Raw genomic sequence first — 15,216 nt, 5'->3', positions numbered from 1 at the left:
CATCATGGACTGCCTCTTTATGTGACTTGATATTGACTGTTGTCTCTGAGCCATCGATAATTTATTACAATTTTATTTTGTGTTTGCTTAGTGAGACCTAGCTTCTTGTTTTGTTTTGATATGCCCAGATAGGCTGCTTGTGTGCACTAGTTTGATTTTTGACACCTTTGGATCTCTAACGTCCTGTCACCAGGTAGTTAGTTCTGTAACTAAGTATGTGCACATAGGAGTCTGTTAAATTTTCCTATATGGGTTCAGCTTGGGTGTTCAGGCAGTCGGTCACCAAGTGTGTGATGCAGGCTCTCACCCCCAGTCCTAGAGAGGCATGGGTGATTGGTGCAGGCATTGGACTCTGGCTGTGGTAGGGGATCATGCGCTGAGCCAGGCAGGGGGCTGACAGCTGCCCCTGAGAGTCTGAAAGAAAAGCATGTCCCTATTCTTTAGGGTGAGTAGGTAGGTGAGTTTTTCAGCCGTACTAAGAGCACCCCTCTGTTGGCTGTAAAGACTCGAGGGCACCATTTTTTCTTGAACTCCTGTAGCAGGTGACTAGGCACTTTAGGTGCTACCACCAGTCTCCTGAGGATAATTTTTAAAGCTGCTAAATTATAAGACCCTTCTATAAACATAACCATTTGTTTTTCCATCTTGGTGGTATAATTTTGAGGATTTTTTTCCCCCCTAAACAAAATCTTGCATCAAAATCCAATATGTAAAAAAGATAAAAATCACAGCTCTTCTGGTGGGTGAGGCTTGGAGCCTCAGCTCTTCCTTAGTACAACCCTCACCTGTCTGCACATCCCCACCTTCCCAAGCCCCTGTCCCTGGCTAATATAAATGGTTCTTTAAACTGTGGTTTCTAGACCCATAATGAACCTTTACCATCTGTTATCAGTTAGGGTGCTTCAGCTACAGGTAACAAAAAATCCAGTTCAGCTGGCTTAAACAGTAAGGACAGTTTTATGTCTCATATATAGCAGGTCCAGAGATGGGTGATTCCAGGATGGTTTGATTCAGTTGCTCAGTGATGTCATCAAGGACTAGGTTCTTTCCATTTTTTGGCTCTATCTTCCACAGTGTGATGACTCTGTCCTCAGACTTGCCCTCTCATGGTCACTAGACGACTACAACAGCAAAAACACATTCTTGCAGAACTCCTAGAGGACCTAAGAGGGCACACACACCTCCTCTTCATATACCTTTTACAGAGAGAGGAAGGCTTCCTGCTGCTTCCCCTCATTTCTTATTGGCCAGAACTGTGTCACATGTCCATTCCTTAGCCAGTCACTAACCAATGAAATGGAATCACTGTGACTGGTTCACACCAATCAGGATTCACCCTCTAGCATTGGTGGAAGGACTCAACCTTCCCTCAACCCATGGCAACCTGGTATCTGAACAACTTCCAGGTTCTGTTATCAAGGAGGGAAGAAATGGCTATTTGGTAGTAGCCAAAAACGGTTTGCCACAGCATCCTATTAGAAAATATACTGAAAACCCAAATGTCAAAAATCCCAGGGCTTCCTTTCTTGGTATGGCTTCAGGAAAGTCCTCAACCTCTTTGGGCCTCAGTTTCCCTATCTGTAAAATGGGGATAATAGTGCCTGCTTTACCTACCTTACCTGTGTTACAGTGTTAAAGAGAAGCAAAATTGAGATTGGATGTATAAAAGAACTTTGTAAAGTACTGTACTAATAGCAAGGCTTGCTACTAATTTAATTCTTAGAAATAATGAGCACCACCAACGCTTCTGTGATTAGGTAGAAAGTAGTAGAACCTAAATTCTAAGAAATGTCATTTGGTTTAGATGTAACATTCACTCTCTAAATTTTATAAAATGACTTACCAAAAAGAAACCATGTATACCTCTAGAAGTAAAACTTAAAATACCCTAAAAGATGTTTGTGGGTTGTGCTTTGAGGCCAAGGCTATGTTCTTCCTAAGATTGCATCTGGTACTCAGACAACATGGGGGAATACCCAGTTAACTGTGTGCCCATCCTGCTCTTAGTTTTTATTTTACTTGTTTCCCTGTTTTTTTCATTCCTTGCAGACAGGATTTTTACCAAATATATTTAAAGTGTTGTCTTACCGGCCATTGGAATTCAGAGCCTTCTTTGCTTATTACAATGCCATCTACAACAAAGAAACAGGTAAATGGAAAGACAATGGTAAATCATTCCTGGATGAGTTCCAGGTGCCTGATTGCTAGCCTCCCTTCACACATAGCCCCACATCACTGTAGGGGTAGGGAGAAGCTTGGAAGGACTGTAGTTGGCTGTTACGTCCTCTGAATTCTGAGGCTGAAGTCTGAATGTTACTTTATGATTATAGGTATATAACTGAAATACATTAGGTAATACTCTGGCTCATCTTTCCTTCCCTGAGCTTGTAAGCCCTCCTTCATGGTTCCCTGCAGCCCCTGAATAACACTCATGGACTTCAGCCTGACATTCATGGATTTATCCGTTAGGATTCAGGTTAGGCTGTTGCTACCCAGACCCACTATATATATATATATATACATATTTTTTTTTTTTTTCTCTCTCTCTCTCACCTAATAGTCCCCATGTGAGCTGCTCAGGGCCCATATGCTGATTACTGTCTTAGATTGCCCTTGCTTGTCTGCATGTTCAGGTTGGCTCACCACTACCTGACGGTGGGAAGAGAAACAAGCAGCACTGTGGGCACACATCCTTTCCCTCTAAGGTCATGACATGGAAGTTGCACACATCACTTCCTTTTATGTCCTGTTGGCCAGAACTTAGTCACATGGTCACTCCTAGCTGCAAGGGAAGCTATGTGGCTATATGTCCAGTAAAGATTAAGGTAATTAAGGTATTCTATCACTAAAGGAAGAAGGGGAGAGCAGGTACAGTCTGTCATAACGGCTCTTCATGCTGACATGAGCTTGCCGTCCCAGTCACTATCTCCCTCAGCCCCTTCAGACTTTGCCCCTGGGATGCTTTTTCTCCTACCCATGCCTTTGTGAATTTGATCTTTCCTTCCAAGTCCATTTCACCTGCCTTCATTTATGAAGGACTCTTCTTCCTCTGAACTCCCACAGCCCCTTTATCAGCCCTTCTCCAGTGGCATACAGAGCACTGTCTGCTTTATATTAGCATCATATCATTCCATGACTTCTCTATCATACAGGGAAGAAACAGATCCTGTGTTCAAATGTGAGTTCTGCCATAAATAATCCAAGTGAACTTTAGCAAAGTATTTAAATGTCTCAGAGCCTTAGTTTACTTACCAGTAAAATGGTATTAATAATAACCACTCTGCAGAGCTAGGGAGGATTAAATGACTAAAGTTTCCAGAATAGTGCCAGGTACCAAAGTGAGTAATTCATTTAACACATGTTTCTTGAGCATCCACTACGTGCCAGTTATTCCTGTGGGCATATCATGGTGAACAAGTCAGAAAAATGCCTAAACTTTCAAACTTATTCTAGAGAGGAGAAAACAGACAGTGACCACTAAAGGAAATAAAAGAACAAGTTGACATCAGAGACTGTTAAGAACCATGAAGAAAATAAAACAGGGTAGCTGGTAGTGAGGGACTGGGGATGAATGCACAAGTGAATGGGTAGGTGGGTGGGTGACTCTGTTGATGAAACTTGACTGAGCCCATTGGGTTGTTCTAAGCTGCTATCCAGGGCTTATGGACAGATGTCTCTTCTTCCTCCCCAGGCCACCTCAGCAGAGCTGACAAGGAGCTCATCATTTTGGTGACTAGCATAGCCAACAGGTGCCCATACAATGTGGTTGCCCACAGTGCCCTACACAGGGTCTACTCGAGGAACCCAGTGCTTTCTGACCAGGTTAGTGCCCACCTCCCCTGTGCCATTTCAGGGCCTCTCCATACCTGAGGAAGGGGCAAACCCCATGCCAGTGTATGGTGCAGGGAACACAGACCTCAAGCTCTTCCCATTGCTTGAGTTCCCTTCCGGGTCCCGTGACTGTACCTACCTGCTTCTACCTATACATGATATTTAGGTGTAGGGGTTAGCTGAACGCCAGCTTGGTGCCAGATATGGTACTGGAAACTTGGCATGCATTCTCTTGAAGGCACATGACTCCCCTTCTAAGGTGTGATCTTACAACCATTTCACACTTGAGGTTCAGAGATTTAACTTAACGTGAGGGCATACAACTAGCATGTGGCAGAGTCCATTTTCAAAGTTTACATTCTTTTTACTACATTATACTGTTTGCATTTTCCAGTGTGAATTTAGTTCATCTACTGACTATTCTTAATGGGTCCAAACTAGCTTCTTAGTTTTCTTTCTTTTCTTGGCTGCTGGTCCCAGGCCTTGGCTTTCCTGCCTCCCATTCTGGAACTGTCTCCATCTGTTCTTTCCCACCAATCCTGGTTATGAAATGGGTCTCAATTCTCCTAGCCAGCAACTTACTCCCTTCTTGCTTCATCCAAAGTCAGGCCCTTTGGGTGTCAGAGATCATGCTAATTATTCCAGAGAAATAGACTGCGAGTAAAGACACAGCAAACATGGGTTTGTCACCAAGCTTATAAGGTTCTGCTGACTCCTACACTCCTGATCCTCTGTGCTGGGGAACAGAAATGTCTTTTCTCTGCTTTTATTCCTAAATATGAGGTTCATCAGTCTCCCGACCTCCCAGCCTTCCCTCCTAAACTTACCTGAGTGGAAACTTTGCAGACTATTCCCCAAGGGCCTTTGTTGCCAGCCTAAAGATAACTTCAGGACAGGTACGCCATCTCCTTTGCTCTGCTGAAAGTCTCCTGCCTACTCACCAGACCTTTGCTCATCCAGGATCAGTTTCCCAGGAATTACCTCCCTCGTGACCACAGGGTGTGCTTTCATGCCATGGTTAGCTTACCTAGTCTTCTATTTTTAGGTGTTTTGTGATTCCAGTAAGAGTCCCTGGATGGTACAAATGGTTAAACGCTGGGCTGCTAACCAAAAGGTTGGCATTTTGAACCCACCCAGAGGTACCTTGGAAGAAAGGCCTGGTGATCTGCTCCTGAAAGGTCACAGCCATGAAAACTCTATGGAATACAGTTCTACTCTGAAACACATGGGGTTGCCATGAGTTGAAATCGACTTGATGGCACCTGTTTTTTTTCAGTGGTGCTAGTATTTTGCCTCAGCAAGGGTACTAATTAATAATACAGTCTTTGGAATCTAGTACACTTGGATTCAGATCCCAGCTCTGCCACACTCTAGTTGTATGACCTTAGGGAAGTCACTTCACCTCTCTAAACTTCAGTTTCTTTGTTGATAAAATAGGGATGATAATAATACTACCACCTAGGGTTTTTATAAGAAATGAGATAATGAACATAAAGCATTGAACACATTCTCAGCACATAGTACTTAGTAAATGTAAACTATGAGATTTTGCAAATATTGTGCCTTGTTTGGAATTGGGTGCAAAGAGATAACTCTCTGAGCTATACTTTTTTTTATGAAAAAGTCGGACTTTTGGGCCCTTATGTACTAGAGTCTATGAATCTTGGTTCTGAGATTTTTGATGCAATTGATGTTTAGAGGAGGAAGAGTTTGCTAGTAGTTGGAGTGAGCAAGAAAGTCTTGACAGAGATGGTGCCAAGCCAGACTTCCAGGTTTGCATTCCACTGGATTCTACCAAGACACTTATGCTTCTGGAAAGTTTTATTTTGGCCTGACTTTGCCCCTTTGCAGCCCTGGTGGCACAGTGGTTAAGAGTTCAGGTTGCTAACCAAAACATCAGCAGTTCGAATCCTTGGAAACCCTATGGGGCAGTTCTGCTCTGTCCTTTAGGGTTGCTATGAGTCAGAATCGACTTCACGGCTGCAGGGTTTTTTTTTTTTTCCCCTTGCACCTTTACTCTAACCTTTGTTCATCAGTGCCCATTTTGTTAGGCCTTGAGTTTTATTGGCTGTATTGTGATGGACAGAGATTCTGCTTCTGACTGTGTGTTTTCTTGCAGGTCTGTGTGGATTGGAGAAAGTCTGACCTCCCTGCTCGGGAAAAGGCAATGCTGGAGTTTGCACTTGCTATTTCCCAAGCTGATGACATAACAGATGACCATTTCAAAAAGCTCGAGGTGCATGGCTTTGACCGAGAGGATGCCTGGGACATAGCTGCCATTTCAGCTTTTTTTGCCATGTCCAACCGCCTTGCTCATTTTGTCAATCTTGTTCCCAACAAAGAATTCTATTTGATAGGCAGAGCCAGTAATGTCAAAGACTCCAGGAGTGAACCTGCTGCCCCCAAAGTATAAAAGTCTGAAAGGAAAGGCCAGCGTTTATCATTTTAGTCATGTTGCATTATAAGACATCAGTTTGGTAAAGTAATTTTTTTTAAACATCAAGTCAATGGATAGGGAAGAAAGTAAATAAATTTACTCCCTGCGTGCTTGATGAGATACATCCTATGTGTTGGGGGTATCCAGGGACATGTGATAACCTGGGCCTACGGGGCACATTTCAGGAAACCTTGGCCACTCATTTACTTTTATTGTGATCTGAATGGAGCATCAGGGGCAAGGGGTTCAGAGGATGCTTTAGCCATTTCTGATAAGTTAATATCTAACTGAATTTGAGCAACTGAAACCAGTTATTTTTTAGCTTTCAAAAATGGTGTTACTTAGAAACTGGTCTGTATAGACTGATTTGAAATCAATTCCTTGTTAAGGTGGTTGTATTTAAAGGCTCTCAGAGGCAATAGGTAAATAGGAATAGGCACATGCTCAGTTAAAGTTGCTGTATCATCTTTAGTGCCTCAATCAGTTAATACCTTTTTTTTTTTTTTAACTAATGGGTTGTAAAATCATGTCATTTCAATAGAATTTTAGTCATATAATTTATTCTTATTTCAGGTTTTAGTAAAAATTGTTTGGAATAAGTGAGCACTCACATTTTAAGTCGGAGCATAAGAAAAAAAATACTGGCATTACTGAATGACTATTATTACAACCACCACTGCCTTATATTTGTGGCTGTCTTAACTTTTCAAGCATCATTCTCACTGTCTAATTGATAGAGTTCCATGCAAGCCTACAAAATGTTTTTGTTTCCCATTTCCTTCTAAATTGTCAGTGAATAGTTGTAAATAAGCTTTGGGGCTACAGTGTTTTAATTTTGAATTGTTTGAACTGTGAAAACTGATTTATTTTGAGCCAGCATAAACTCTAATTGCAGAGCTTGTGTTTTTCTGTTGGAACTGCACCTCAAGTATCTTAGAATATGTAACCCTTTTAAAAATGGAGTTTAATTGAGTTTACTTATTTCAAAAGTTAACATTGCTGAATGTGTCATGGTGAAGGTTTTGCAGACCATAGAATTTGGACCATTGGCCATAAGTAGGGGGAGTGGGGGCAAGCAGAGGGCATCTGCTGAAGTATTTGGTGCAGCCAGAAGTCATGGGTCATTAAGAGACATTTGATCATAAAATAGATCTCTACCCCTTCTGCTCTGTGGGGGCTACATGGGTGGTCTGTATCTCTCCAGGGAGATAATGGGAAAGGCTGGTGATCTAGCTTAGGCCCCTGCTTCTTCCCTCCTTCCCAATCAGTTCATGGACAGGATTGCTGAATAACTATTAACCTTCCTGGTGGGAGAAGCTGCTGAATGTTCAGCCCTCTCTGAATCTGATTTCCTCCTCCAAGTCTCCACCTTCAACTCTATCCTCACAGTCATCAAATGTGAGCTTTCTACGACACAGTTCTTGATCAAGGCCCAGAAGAGGAGTTGTCCATTTTTATATCTACCTTTCCTTGTACCTCAAGCTTCCCTTTATTGAGGATTCAGCTTCCCTCACCAAGAAACCCTGCAGGTCTTGTTAACCCATTTCCGCAAACAAGTTCTATGTATTTATCCCCAACAACAGTGGTCCAGGGTCTTGCATCTGTCTGTCATGCCCACCATGCCCTGCCTATCAGATATAAGGAGGACTGACTCTGGGTTCCATTGCTTGTGAGACTGATTTTCAGGTCTTCAGCTCCCCTCAGTGACTCCTGGTGGGATATGTGCCCCTCCCTGGAGAGAGGAAAGCTTTGGCCTTGATAAAGACTTGACCTACTAGGCAGTAGCTGGAGTCGGACAAATACTTAGGGCAGCAATAAGCCCCCATATTCCAGGCACTGTACGGGCCAGCACTTTTCAGTGCAAAAGTTCTTAACCTAACTCCCAGGTTGAGTAGGCAGCATACCATGCCACTATGTGTGACTTGCACATATTACGCTACTATCTTTTCCTCGCTGATTCTCAGTGTAAAGTGGGGATAACAGTACATAATCGTACACAGCCTCATACGACTGACTAGTCAGGCCCATTCAGACCCAGGCACATACAGTCACGGTCACCTGACAACTACCGACCGACTCTCGGGCGCAAGCGGCGCCCAGATGCTAACTCTGCCCCATACAACCTGGATCCTGAGTATCCTCGGTTGTGCGCACCTATGGCTAGTCGTTCCCGAGGTCGTATTCTACCAGGACACTTCCCTGTCGGGACCACAGCACCCCCAGCCAGGCGGTGTCCCCACTTTCCCAGTCCTCCGCGGGTGGTGGCCGAGGGGTGGCGCGAGTTTCCCAGTCGACGGGATTAGGTCGCCGCACGCCGGAAGTGGCGGCTGGAGCGGGAGCGCTGAGGTGTCGGCCGGCGGGGCAGCGGCCCGGAGCGGGGGGCGGGGGCGTTGGTCATGTTTCCCTTTGGGCCCTGCAGTCCGGGTGCGGACGAGGCGGCCGGTGCCGGGAATGACGAGCCGGTGCTCCACGGAGGGCAGGCGGCAGCAGCCGGGCCGCCCCCACCCGCGACCGGGGTTGACGCAGCCCCTCCCCCGCTGTCTGCCCGGACCCTTTGCCTTCCCGATGCCCCCTCGCCGCCCCCGGCCGTGCGCGCCAGAGAGCTTGGACCGCCTGGAGGTCAGGAGCCCTCGGCCGCCTCTACCCAGGGGGAGCAGTCGCCGCCCTCCCCACCGCGCCGGCTGCCCGGGCCAGACTGCAAAGCCGTGTGCCGAGGCCGGCAGGGCTTCAGCGCCGGCCTGGGCGGCCCTGGAGCCCGGCTGTTCGGGTGGCTGAGACAGCGCAGTCTGGGCCGCGGACTGTTCGTGGATCCCGCGCGGGACAATTTCCGTACCATGACTAACCTCTATGGTTCCATCCACCCCGCGGACTCGGTGTACCTCAGCACCCGGACCCACGGTGCCGTCTTCAACCTCGAGTATTCGCCCGACGGGTAAGTGCGGCCCCTTGGAGGGCGAGTGCCGCCTCTTCCCTGCTCTGCTGCGGGCGGACGCAGCCCAGGGCTTGCTCCCTCGGCTCGGGCCGGCGTTTGTGAATCCATTTGAGGCTCCTGGCCCTCATGCTCCCGGGCACTTTCTGAAGTGCTTTATCGCCGTTAGCCCGTTGAAGCCCCCATCACGGCCCTTTGGATTAGGCAGACCCCGGCCTCAGTTACTCACCTTTAGCACGCCGAGGCTCTGAGAAGGAGAAATGCCTAAAGCCACACAGCAGGTCTGTCAGAGCCAGACCAGAACTCGGGTTTACTGGTACACAGTGGGCGCTCTGTAAATACGTTTTGAATAAATGCCCATTCTTTCCCTGTCACTTTAGGCTTGCGTTTTTCTCACCTAAGCTTGTGTCAAGAGTTGTTGTTAGGTGCCATCGAGTCAGTTCAGACTCAAAGCGACCCCATGTACAACAGAACGAAATACTGCCGGGTCCCGCGCCATCCTCGCAATCATTGCTGTGTTTGAACCCATTGTTGCAGCCACTGTGTCAATCCATCTCCGTTGAGGGTGTTCCTCTTTTTCACTGACCCTCTGCTTTACCAAGCATGATATTTTTTTCCAGGAACTGATCCCTCCTGATAACATGTCCAAAGTATAGTGGCTTGCCATCCTCGCTTCTAAGGAGCACTCTAGCTGGAGGTCTTCCAAGAAAGACCTGTTCATTCTTCTGGCAGTCTGTAACATATTCAGTTTTCTTCACCAACACCATAATTCAGAGGCATCAATTCTTCCGTCTTCCTTATTCCGTCTTCTTTATTGAGTGTCCAGTGTTCACATGCATATGAAACGATTGAAAATAGCATGGCTTGGGTCAGGCACACCTTAGTCCTCAAGGTGACATCTTTGCTTTTTAACACTTTAAGAGATCTTTTTCAGCAGATTTGCCCAATGCAGTCCATCATTTGATTTCTTGACTGCTGCTTCCATGGGCGTTAATTGTGGATCCAGGTAAAATAAAGTCCTTTAGAACTTCAGTATTATCTCCATTTATCATGATATTGCTTATTGATCCACTTGTGAAGATTTCTGTTTTCTTTGTGTTGAAGTGTAATCCATACTGAAGCCTATGGTCTTTGATCTTCGTCTGTAAGTGCTTCAAGTTCTCTTCACTCTCCTCAAGCAAGATTGTGTCATCTGCATATTGCAGGTTGTTAATGAGATTTCCTCCAGTCCCGATGCCGTGTTCTAACCCAAGAAGTTGGACTGTATAAAGAAGAACATGGCATGAGACAATATAGTTAATATAATTCTTACTCCATCAAGGCCTCTGGATTGCTAGTCATTTGCTTTGTTTGTTTGTTCATTCATTCATTCTCTCATTCAGCAAATATTAGTTGAGCCCTTGATATGTTCCAAATTCAGGGGTAACGGTAGTGAGCAAAACCAGCTAATAATGACATTGCTTTCATGGAGCTTAAAACGTCTGGGTTCAACTAGATGTAAGTAAGGTAACCATATATAAGAATGCATAATATATATTTTCAAATTGAGATAAAAACTTTGAAGGAAACTGTTGTAGACTAGGGTGTTCCAGGTTTCATCCTAGGGTAAATCACTAGAATGAGTCAAAGTTTATAAAGATATTTGATATCCATTGTTAAATTGCCCTCTGTAAGATTTATCCCAATTCTCATTCTTATCAGCTGTATATGAAAGTACTTGTCTCCTCATGGAGCCCTAGTGGCTTAAGAGCTCGGCTGCTAACCAAAGGTTGGCAGTTCAAGTCCACCAGCCACTCCTTGGAAACCCTATGGGGCAGTTCTACTCTATCCTGTAGGATCATTATAGTTGGAATTGACATGACGGCAACAGGTTTGTCTCCTCGTACCCTTGCCAACAACTGTATATTGTAATTCTTTTTCATCTATGTCAAGGCAATGGGTGAAAATAGCTCAGTGTTTTAATTTTTTAGTGTTCTTACTACATCTAATGATATGTTCAACGTTTGTATAATGCTTAAAGTAATTTTACTGCTAAATGACATATCAGTGTTAAATGAGATAATTTCCATATCCTTCAGTTACGTATGGGTTAAATCAGCTTACAAGGAATTCTTAATACAGAGAAGGAGAGGTGACACAGAAGGTGAGAATTAATATTAGGAATTTAATGGAGACCAGCATAGAAGGAATTTGGCACTAATAAAGAAATGAAAAGCTCCATAGACTTGAAGGTAATTTCCAGAGAATTCAAAAAATGTTATAAGCGATAGCAGCATTGTCAAAATAAGTGTATCACCACCTAAAATGACTTTTGAAAAGGAAATTTGATAATGTTTATAGATTAAATAGTAGTATGTGGGACCTTCTCAAGCTGTCCGCTGTGATAATACATTGAGCACAGCTGTAGAGAGAACTGTGTATTGGAAATTAGAAGTGAAAAAAATTATTCAGAATGAAGACCAAAGAGACACAAAGATTGAAAATATAAAAGAGGTTTAGTGACATGGAGTATGGGAAAGAAATGTCTACCATATGTTTGTTACCACCATAACACGGATTGGAGCCGCCTGCCGCAATAGCCAATTCTGAGACCGGGTGAGGTGAGCAGCAAGATGTTTATTATATATCAATATATAGGAGACAGAGGGGAATAGAGTCCTCCAAAAAACCCTTCTCGCCCACTGGAGATTGGCTGAAGTCTTTTATCGGGACAGGATTATGGATCTTTTGTGGTAGTTTTCCCTTGAGGTGATGATGTCTTAGATGAGTTAACCTTCTACTGGTATTCTTAGAGGTTATCTGGTGACATCCTTGGGGATTATCTGGTAACATCCTCTTTTTCTTGTCACAAGATGGGTGCTTTGTTTGGTTTTTCATTCTTAGATCATTATCGCTTGTTTTCCACCCTCCAGGGAGGAACATTGGTTAATCTTAAATATCTTAAACCTTTTTGTAGAGACTGGAAGTCACCAGACAATGTGGTGGTTAGCAGTGGGGAGTAATAATAGTGAACCCGGGCCTATGCAGTCTCTTCCATAATTTAGTCAGCATTCCTGAAGAAAATGAGAAAGATAATGGGGAAAAAACTGTTTGAAGAGATAATAGCCAAGAACTTTCCAGAATTGAAGAAAGGCACCAAGCCATGATTTAAGAAGCTGAACAAACAAACCTAAGCAGGAATCCTCCCTAGACATAGAATGAAACTGCAAGCAGCAAATATGAAGAGAAGATTTTAAAAACAGCTAGGGAAAAAAGAGCTTCACAGGATAGAGTGACAGCCAATTTGTCATCAATAACAGTGTAAATAAGGAGACAGTGATAATTATTTTCAATATACTGGAGGAAAAACTGTCAGTCTAGATGTCTATACCCAGCAAAGATGGCTTCTTTGTTCCTTTCAAGATCAAAGATGAAATAAAGACATATTCAGACTAGTAAAGCTGAGTGAGTTTACCACCAGACCTTCAATAAAGGAATTCTAAGTTCAGAGAGAAGGAACACATTTTCAAATGGAAGGTCTGAGATGCTAGAAGGAATAAAGAGCAAAGAAAGTGGTAGGTATGTGTGTGAAACTAAATCTAATACTGTTTTGTGAGATTAACAAAAATGGAATTATGATAGACGACAATAGCATATAAATTATGAGGGGATGTTCTAAATACCTGGATTTTCAGAGGAGAAATATGGTATATTAACTTTAGGCTTTAATAAATTGAGTATGCATATTAAAATTTCCAAGGTAACCACTGAAAGACAAGAAAAAACATGTAATTTCCGGCCTAGTAGAGAAAAAAATACAGAATGAGAAAAAATTCCAGAAGAGGGAAAGGAAAAAAGAAATAGAAAAGGTGAAATAAATAGAAAGCACAAAGAATGGCTGAAAATAAATCTAAATATTATTAATTACAGTAAATGTAAAGGTATTAAGTGTTCTAGTTAAAAGACAAAAATTGTGAGAGGGGAAAAAAGTAAAAGAGAAAAGGTATATCAAACACAAACATATCAAACAACAAAAGAAAGCTGGTAAGTCATATTAATATCAGACAAATAGGCTTCAAGGAAAAAACTTTACTAGAGATAGAGGGTCACTTTATAATGGTAAAAATCTCAATTCATCTGGAAGATAAACCAGTTCTGAACTTGAATGAGTCTTTTAGATTTAAAATGTGTACATCAAAATTAATAACTTTGTTATCATAACAAAGATTTTTAATACACATCTCAGTGCACGTCAGTTAATCAGGCAGACAGAAACATCAGAAAGATACGCAAGATAGGAACAACTCCACTTAAAATCTTGCTCAAAAGGGCATGTGTAGACTACCACGTTTAGGGGTATTTAGCTTATAAACACTGGTTCAGTTGTACCGGTTGTTAAACTATTGATATATGTCCATAGTGGTTGAATAGTTACTAGATCATGGTTACATGCGTGTGTTCCCTTTGGGCTATTTCACTGTGCTGTATACTCTTAGAATTTGTGTAGTTTTCTTCATGTATTTTATACTTCAATTTTAAAAGTTTAAGAAATAGAATTAATATAAATTGCTATATTAACATATTAAAGGAAAACGTTATAGGATCATCTCAATAAATACGGTTGTTGTTTGCTGTGAAATCAATTCTGACTCGTAGTGACCATATAGGATAGAGTAGAACTGCCCCATAGGGTTTCCTAGGCTGTAATCTTTATGGGAGCAGATCGCCAGGTCTCTTCTCGCGTGGAGTGCTGGTGGGTTCCAACCGCTGACCTTTGGTTAGCAGCTGAGTTCTTAACTATTGTGCCGCCAGGGCTCCTTCAGTAAATGCTAGGAAGTGTTTTATACAGTTTAATATATATTCATTTAAAAAAAGAAAAAAGCAAACTTGGAATAGACGAGCACTTCCTTAATCCAATAATAATTGTTAGTGCTGTCAAGTTGATTTTCAACTCATAGTAACTCCATGTGGTAGAGAAGAACTGCCCCATAGGATTTTCAAGGCTGTAATTTTTATGGGAACAGATTGCCAGATCTTTCTCCTGCAGAGCGGCTAGGTGGCTTCAAATTGTCAACCTTTCAGTTAGCAGCCGAGCACTTAACTGTTGAGCCACCAGGGCTCCTAATCCAATCCAGTAATAGGTATCTACCAAAAAAACCTACAGCAAATGTTGTAGTTAATGGTGAAATGTTGAAAGTTTCTTGAAGATCAGGAATAAGACGAGTGCCTGCTATCAACATTTTTATTTGACATTATACTGAAAGTCCTAGCTAGTGCAGCGAAGAAAAGGAGGGAAAAAAAGAACTAAAAAAGAACAAAGCAACTGTTTGTAGATATGATTGTTAACAAAACCTAAAATAATCTGCAGATAAATTATTAAAATAGCAAGATTGATCGATAATATAAAAAAAAATCAGTTGTATTTCTGTACACAACAAACAAAGCAAAATTTTAAAAAGGACATTTACGATAACATAAAAAAAAAAAGTACCCAAGAATAAATCTAACAGAAGATAAGTTTTGTCCATATGGAGAAAATTATAAAACTTTATTGAGAGAATTACAAAAGACTAAAATAAATAGAGATATACACTGTTTGTGGACTGGAAAATTGCATGTTGTAAAGATGTCAATACTGTCCAAACTTTTGTTTAGATTTAATGCAGTCTCAACAACTGAATTTATGTGTATATTTAACTTTATAAGTTGATTCTGAATGTGTAAATATTTATTAAAATAACTTTTCACTAGGCAAAGCCTGAAACAAGAGAAAACTAAAAAACCGTAAAGGAAAAGATTAAATTAGGCTATATCAAACTGGTATGGTAGGATAGGTGCCAGACCTTTTTCAGTACATTTTTAAGGTGGTAAAGAAATAACATTATTTTGTTGTATATGATTTTTTTTTCTCTGAGTAGTGTCGTCTTTTTCTGCAGCTAGCTTTTCTCATTTAAAAATATGTTTTGGAGTTCTTTCATATGCATATAAAGCTACCCCTTTCTTTTTAACTACTGCATGATATTCCAAAGTATGAGTGTAC

At 42.2% G+C, this 15,216-nt stretch overlaps 2 protein-coding genes across 2 annotated transcripts in view; both read left to right on the top strand.

Moving 5' to 3' along the window:
* Nucleotides 1-6,397, top strand: part of LOC105756049 (uncharacterized) — a 23,098-nt gene extending 16,701 nt beyond the window's left edge. The window contains exons 3-5 of the mRNA XM_012554334.2: nucleotides 2,050-2,149; nucleotides 3,692-3,822; nucleotides 5,951-6,397. Of these exons, the coding sequence (XP_012409788.1) occupies nucleotides 2,050-2,149; nucleotides 3,692-3,822; nucleotides 5,951-6,244 (525 nt within the window). The 3' untranslated portion in view covers nucleotides 6,245-6,397. The remainder of the gene's footprint in view (nucleotides 1-2,049; nucleotides 2,150-3,691; nucleotides 3,823-5,950) is intronic.
* Nucleotides 6,398-8,620: 2,223 nt separating this feature from the next.
* DCAF10 (DDB1 and CUL4 associated factor 10) overlaps nucleotides 8,621-15,216 on the top strand; it is a 35,912-nt gene continuing 29,316 nt past the window's right edge. Inside the window, exon 1 of the mRNA XM_004372246.2 lies at nucleotides 8,621-9,200. Within this exon, the coding sequence (XP_004372303.1) occupies nucleotides 8,665-9,200 (536 nt within the window). The 5' untranslated portion in view covers nucleotides 8,621-8,664. The remainder of the gene's footprint in view (nucleotides 9,201-15,216) is intronic.

The sequence above is a fragment of the Trichechus manatus genome, unplaced genomic scaffold (assembly GCF_000243295.1).
Source record: "Trichechus manatus latirostris isolate Lorelei unplaced genomic scaffold, TriManLat1.0 scaffold00016, whole genome shotgun sequence".
Taxonomy (NCBI): Eukaryota; Metazoa; Chordata; class Mammalia; order Sirenia; family Trichechidae; genus Trichechus; species Trichechus manatus.
This window is presented reverse-complemented; position numbering and strand designations above follow the sequence as displayed.